Source organism: Austrofundulus limnaeus, unplaced genomic scaffold (assembly GCF_001266775.1).
Source record: "Austrofundulus limnaeus strain Quisiro unplaced genomic scaffold, Austrofundulus_limnaeus-1.0 Scaffold42, whole genome shotgun sequence".
NCBI classification, from domain to species: domain Eukaryota; kingdom Metazoa; phylum Chordata; class Actinopteri; order Cyprinodontiformes; family Rivulidae; genus Austrofundulus; species Austrofundulus limnaeus.
Window position 1 is genome coordinate 2,347,054 of NW_013952444.1, and position 7,462 is coordinate 2,354,515.

The following is a 7,462-nucleotide window of genomic DNA, read 5'->3' on the forward strand; positions in this document are numbered from 1 at the left end:
CTCTGTTTTGTCATTTGTGTTGTTCTTGTACAGCACTTTGGTACAGCTTTATGCATGTTGTAAAGTGCTATATAAATAAATTTGACATTGACATTATTTTAAATAATAACTGTAGTTGTTATCTAACTATGATTTTGAAGCCAAATCTTTGGTTTTTACTTTCAGGTGTACCGCTGGACGGGAGAAAATTCATACTTTGTGAAAGGCAATACAGATTCTCTGCAGATGGGAGGAGGAGGGTGCGTGCACCTGTCTGATGTTTGAGACGTTGCCAACAAATGAGAAGTGAGTTGTGAAACTGTTGAGAATTTGTCTCCGCAGAGGTCACCTGGGCCTTTGGCTGGACGCCGAGCTGTACCGAGGCACCACCACCAAATGCTCCACCTTCAACAACCAGCCTCTCTCCTCGCAGCAGGACTTCAGCATCCGCAGCCTGGAGGTGTGGACCTTCGAGTAGCCTCGTCCCCTAAACCCCCGGGTGTTTCGTCGTTCGTCACGTGGAGGCGAACGTGTAGCCGCCCACAAAGGACACTGTGAGACGGAGGCAGGCGTCGAAGCTGCATCAGTATTCTTCAGGTCTGCTGAGAGCTTTAACCGTGTCCATCACATCTCATCGGCTGCTTTCGAACACAGACTTCGGCTCCAGCTTCCTCACTACAAAGGCGAGACGACGGACGGCTGATATGTGTCAAACATCTGATGTTACTGTTTACCTTATTCCAGAAAGAGAAGTTTTGTTGTGTTAAAGAATAGGAAATGCTGTAAGTTTTTCTTTTTGCAGAAGTAATGCTATTGTTCTAGTTTGTATGTTTGACAGCCAACATAGTTATGTACTGAATAAATTTGGAACAGTAATCTTTTTTTTATGACCCATTGAAGCAAAGTGAATGAATCCTCCATTATCAAATCAACTCTCAAACCTGTTTACGCTGGAAGTAATCGCCTCCCCTAATATCCTACTTTCTCATTTTTTATTTTATTTTATTTTTTACTTATAGAAAAGTCACATTCTGTTCCTGAACTGTTTTCATTCACTGATCAAACCCAAATCGGCTGCTAGAACCTGACAAAAAAAATGTTTGCAATTACCAAATATTTTCTTTTGCTGAATTTAGTTTTAAGAATATTTTTGCATTGTTTTTATAAGAACAATTTGGTTATTTTTTTACTTTTAAGTAGTTGCTTTAATACTTCACCAACTACATCCTGACACCTACCATTAATAGTACTTTTCTCACCTTGAATACATATTTTTAAACTTGTTTAGTTTTTTTGTTTGTTTTTGTTTTTGTTTTTTTGTTGTTGAGCCATTAGATGTTTAACATGTGGCCTCTTTGCACTACAAGATGCAGCCAGTGCTGCGGTGTTAGCCCTTTGTATGAAATGATTACTTCAATTTGAAACTGTTGCTGAATGTTAATGAACCATAAAGCCACGGAGAAGCTGCCTGTCCAATCACAGTTCGGGCCTTGCTTTATTCAAAGTAAGGATAGAGAAGGGATTCCTCATGTTTGCACTCTAATATACCACTAACTAAGCATTCAAATCTACTAACAGAAATGAAACGTTTTTCTGTGATACAGGCTTGTAGTGCATGAACATCCAGTATGGCGTTTGTCTGACACCACTACCTGCCAAGCTACTCACTAAGGCCAGTAATCGCTTCTTCTGAAAAATGAGCATTTTTGTTTTAAGGTGTTCAGTGTTGTAACTGTGAATGCTCTCCATGTAGTAGTCCTTGTAAATCCAAAACTGCTTTGTTTGGTGATGTCACCCTGAATCTATTTATTGTGTTGTTATGGCAGCCCCATATAAACATAAATAAATGTTGAATATATGCATATATGAGACAACAAATTGGTTTTCATTTCAGTGTGTTGAAAAGTACGGAGCCTGTCTGGTGACATAGACTTTACAACATAATTTTCATTTGTATTTGAGACACTGGAATCAGCAGTTTTATATCAGGAACTTAAAATTATGGATTTGCGTTATTCAGATTGGGCCCCTTGTGAACTAGTGTACTGTAACTATCTGATATCCTAAAAATTACATTTCTCATCTGATTTTTCTTAAACAACTTGCTTTATTTTTGGCTGTTGGTGATGAGTGAAAGTTATAGAAAACGTCCTAAAAGTGAGGCAACTTAAAGTCCCACATCACTAATGTGCAAGCTCTTGTTTCATAAAAATACGACATTATAGCTTCTTTAAAACTGTTCTCTCTGGCTTCAGTTCCCACCAAGACAAGATAAAAACACTTAAAGCAACTAAATGTTCAGCCATTTAAAAACAAACAGGACATGCATCAGCCATATTTCACTGACTAATTTTCAATAATTGGCACAATGACTCAGTGGTTAGCACGGATGCCTCACAACAAGAAGGTCCTGGGTTTGAACCCCGTTTCGGACCTAGGCTCTGTGTGGAGTTTGCATGTTCTCCTTGTGCTTGTGTGGGTTTTCTCCGTGTACTCTGGTTTCACCCACCCCTAAAAACATTCACTTCAATTCAGTTTATTTATATAGCGCCAAGTCACGGCCTACGTTGTCTCAGAGCACTGTACATAAAAAAGAACAATTTAAAGAAGAAGCCAGCAGATTGTGTTGAATCACTTCATCACAGTCTCCCATCCTGAGCAAACAGTGGAGAGGAAAAACTCCCTGCTAACAGGAAGAAACTTCCAGCAGAACCAGGCTCAGGGCAGGCGGCCTCTGCCTCAACCGGCTGGGTTGGGGGACAGGAAAGAGACACAGGTAAACACAGAAGAACTGGTCCAGGTGCACCTTCTTCTGGAAGAGAAAAAGAAAAAAACATGTTATTGATATTGATAATATTACGTAGGTGGAAGAAGGCGGTCCGGGTAACATTTTTAATGTGGGGATAAAATACATATCCTGATAAAAATAACACCAAGGTTCTTTACATTAGAACTGGAGGCCAGATTAATGCCATCCAKAGGAGGTGAAAGACTGCAAAGTTGACCCCTAAGATGTTCAGGTCCAAAAACCATGACCTCTGTTTTATCTGAGTTTAGAAGGAGAAAGTTAAGAGTCATCCATGTTTTTATGTCTGTAAGACATGCTTGTAGTTTAAGTAACTGATTGGATTCATCAGGTTTCATGGATAAATATAACTGAGTATCATCAGCATAAGAATGGAAATTTATCCCATGCTGTTTAATAACTTTACCTAAAGGAAACATAAATAAAGTAAAGAGGATTAGTCCAAGCACTGAACCCTGAGGAACTCCATGACTAACTCTGGTGTAAGAAGAAGATTCATTATTAAMATTAACAAACCGAAATCTATCAGTTAAATAAGACTCAAACCATTTTAGAGATGTTCTTGTAATCCCAATGTCAAGTTCAAGTCTACGTAATAAAATATTGTGATCAATTGTATCAAATGCAGCTCTGAGATCTAACAGGACAAGAATGGACACAAGTCCACTGTCTGAGGCCATGAGAATATCAGTAACTTTCACCAGTCCTGTTTCTGTGCTATGATGAGCTCTAAACCCTGACTGAAACTCCTCATATAGATTATTTCTATCCAGATGTTCACAGTTGATTTGCAACCATTTTCTCAAGAATTTTTGAGATGAATGGGAGATTAGAAATAGGTCTATAGTTGGCCAGAACTCCTGAATCAAGATCAGGTTTCTTGAGTAAAGGTTTAATTACAGCAACCTTAAAGCTCTTTGACACACAACCAATCATTAAAGATAAATTAAGTAAATCTAAAACATAGATATTAATTAAGGGAAATCCTTCTTTGAACAGTCTGGTTGGGATGGGATCTAGCAGACATGTTGATGGTTTGTATGAAGCTATTATTTTAGATAATTCAGAGCTCAACAGGACAAAAACTGTCCAAATATAAATCTGGTTCTAGTGACACTAAAGCTGCCTCATCTGACAGAGAATCAGAGACAGTAGCAGGAAGTATGGCAGGAATTTTGTTCCTTATTAAAATTATTTTACCTACAAAGAATCTCATGAAGTCATCACTACTTAACGTTATAGGGATACATGGCTCAACAGAGATAGGACTTTTCATTGGTCTAGCTGCAGTACTGAACAGAAACCTGGGATTGTTTTTATTCTCTTCTATTAAAAGATGAATAATATACAGTTCTAGCTTTACGAAGGGCATCTGATGATTTCAGCTGCAGCTTCAGTCAGGAAACAACAGCTTGTTTTGTTTTTGTTTGTTGTTTCCAACACAATAGGAAGTTGAAGCTTCAGCTGCTTTCAGCTTTGACTCATTTAAGTGTAGCTTAACTTTATAAAACTTTAAATATATAGAATATATGGACTGTTATGTGTGTAAAAAATATCAAATATTATTTTTTTGTTTTTATTTCACTTTTCTGAAATAAAAAACAAAAAACTTTCAGCTGATTTACAAATTTTTGTAAATGTTTTCACAATTGAAGCAGCATGGATCAAACCAGCAGAGGTCAGGCTTTACACAGCTACGCCATACCGTTACATTTTGTTTTTGTTTTTCAAAGGGAAAACTGAAATCTCAACGTATCTAATGACCCCAAATCAAAGTTTATTGTTAAAAACAATAAAGCAGTTAAGAATATTTTAGTTAAGTCACTCAACTTCAGCTACAGCAGAACCTCACGTCTGCCTGCCTGTCATTTTCTGTTCAGCTAAATTTATCAGCAAGAGGCATTCACACTAGCATTTTCGCTGGAAATGCTAGTGTGAATGCCTATTGAAACAAACGGATGATGTCACTGATGATGTCACTGATGTGWCTGATGATGTCCCTGTTGATGTCACATATGCACAGAAAGACTGACCCCATTCAAAGTCAATGACTAAAGCAGGCCTACTTCACTTACCAAGACTATCAGACTCACTGTTGACACAGGCTCTACAGTTTCCATACTGCCTCAGCAGACTTACGAAGAATACTTCGGACTGTGGAACCACGGACTGTGGAACCACCGGGACCACAGACTGTGGGACCACAGGCTGTGGAACCACAGACTGTGGAACCACGGACTGTGGAACCACCGGGACCACGGACGGTGTGACCACGTACTGTGGGACCACCGGTACCACGGACTGTGGGACCACGGACTGTGGAACCACCGGGACCACGGACTGTGGAACCACCGGGATCACGGACTGTGTGACCACGTACTGTGGGACCACCGGTACCACGGACTGTGGGACCACGGACTGTGGAACCACCGGGACCACGGACTGTGGGAACACAGACTGTGGAACCACTGGGACCACGGACTGTGGGACCACCGGATGTGGAACCACTGGGACCACGGACTGTTGGACCACCGGGACCACAGACTGTGGGACCACGGACTGTGGAACCACGGACTGTGGAACCAACGGGACCACGGACTGTGGGACCACGGAGTGTGGAACCACCGGGACCACAGACTGTGGGACCACCAGGACCACGGACTGTGGGACCACGGACTGTGGAACCACGGACTGTGGAACCACCGGGACCATGGACTGTGGGACCACGGAGTGTGGAACCACCGGGACCACGGACTGTGGGACCACCAGGACCACGGACTGTGGGACCACGGGCTGTGGAACCACCGGGACCACGGACTGTGGAACCACGGACTGTGGGACCACGGGCTGTGGGACCACGGACTGTGGAACCACGGACTGTGGGACCACGGGCTGTGGAACCACCGGGACCACGGACTGTGGAACCGCGGACTGTGGGACCACGGGCTGTGGAACCACCGGGACCACGGACTGTGGGACCACGGACTGTGGGACCATGGACTGTGGAACCACCGGGTGTGGAGCCACCGGGACCACGGTTTACATTTTTCAAATGTCTTTATTAATTATTAGTAATAAGCTGAAAAAAATTGTACAAAGTATAGCAATAAAATTTTTACAGATTTTAACCCCCAAACACATCCCTAGACAGCAGACACACTCGTGCAAAACTGAACTAAGGTAAAATAACATTTGTACAAGATATTAGTAAAAAGATACCATATAAAATTATATACTTTTAATAGTATTTCTGTTTTATTATCTATTTAGTCAGTCGTACACGTAGTTCATTTTATTGTTTATAAGAGGACGTATTAAATGCTGTTTCTATATGTAGGAAAAACCAGGTAGAGCTCAGTTATTGTTTGTTAGCAGTGCTCAGTCGTAGCAATAAGACGAGGAACATTATATTTCCTGTTTGGTCAAAGTTAAACATGAAACTTCAAAGTTAATTACAACTGGTCCTTTGAGGACGACCATAACACTCATGTGGACCCCTGTGAAAATGGGTTTTACAGCCCTGCCCTAGGGTAACTCACGAGGGAACATGTGGAATTGCTAAAATTTAAAACATCTAACATGTAACCAGAAAAACGGTTGTGAAGGTGAACATTAAAACCATTCCTGGAGCTGGATGGTGATCCAGATCAGCACCAAAATTTAATCATTTGTTTTTTCTGACAAAATCCATTCATAGCTTTTTCAAAAATCATTTGCACACTGAAAATATGACCTCCTTGTCGGAGGTGATAAAAGACATTAACAGAGTTTTACTGTCTGCTGATGATTTTGTTACAAGCTGAATATCTTAAGATGGGACTTTTTGTTTTAGTAGCAACAATTATTTCAACCCAGGTGTGTTTGACAGTTTTTCACATGTCCTTTAAAAAAATGTAACAAGATGCACAGATCTAAACATTAATGCACCTTTTGGTTTAAAGGCTCAAATGCGAGGCCTGGTATCGCCGAGCAGTGGCGTCATTAACGTTGCTCTTTAACCAGCTTTATATTAATAATTAACTGTGAACAATAAAGGCCCACGCCCTCTGTCATAATGCAAATTGTTTCAACCTAATTTAAAGTCATTTGTGCTCTCGAATACTAACCGTGGTGTGTATTCGATGAAACAGAAACAAGTGGGAACTTTCCAATGCTGATGCTGCCAGAAAAGTGAGGAAAAAGATGTAAAAATATGAATATTTTGATCAGTTTTAAAAATATAAAGCTGTGAACATGAAATAAGGTGACAATTTTATACATACATACGTATACACTGTATTGCTTGTAAGTAATCTAGAGTGGCAGAGTAATGTTGTGGTTCAGGAAGTACCAGCAGGACAGTGGTGAGATGTGCTGTAGTGGCAGCCAGCTCCAAGGTGGAGGTGGGACTGCCTCAGGGATTGTCCCCGAGATTTTTCCTGTTCAGCCTGATGGACTGACTAACACACGAGGTCAGGCAGGAATCCCGAGCGTTGACAGAGAGGAAAAGGTAGAAAAGACTCAATCTGCAACTGAAAATATGGATGGAGGACCTCAGTTTAGCTTGTTTGTCACGCTAGCGCCGAGCTAATACATATAAGGAAATATAATGTCGTGCTAGTGCAAAGGCTGTGTGATTGTGTTTGTGTATGCTTGTATTTTTGTCAGGCTGGGACTTGGGCGGCCCCTTCTTTGGGA

General features: G+C 41.0%; 2 protein-coding genes across 3 annotated transcripts in view; both read left to right on the top strand.

The window, feature by feature from the left end:
• The window catches only part of ncoa7b (nuclear receptor coactivator 7b), a 21,452-nt gene extending 19,609 nt beyond the window's left edge, over positions 1–1,843 (top strand). For both annotated transcript variants that reach the window (XM_014007551.1, XM_014007552.1), the window contains exons 16-17: positions 166–239; positions 322–1,843. In XM_014007551.1, coding sequence (XP_013863005.1) covers positions 166–239; positions 322–457 — 210 coding nt within the window. In that variant the 3' untranslated portion in view covers positions 458–1,843. The remainder of the gene's footprint in view (positions 1–165; positions 240–321) is intronic.
• Positions 1,844–4,832: 2,989 nt separating this feature from the next.
• Positions 4,833–7,462, top strand: part of LOC106516841 (keratin, ultra high-sulfur matrix protein-like) — a 4,249-nt gene continuing 1,619 nt past the window's right edge. Inside the window, exon 1 of the mRNA XM_014007396.1 lies at positions 4,833–5,822. Coding sequence (XP_013862850.1) covers positions 4,833–5,822 — 990 coding nt within the window. The remainder of the gene's footprint in view (positions 5,823–7,462) is intronic.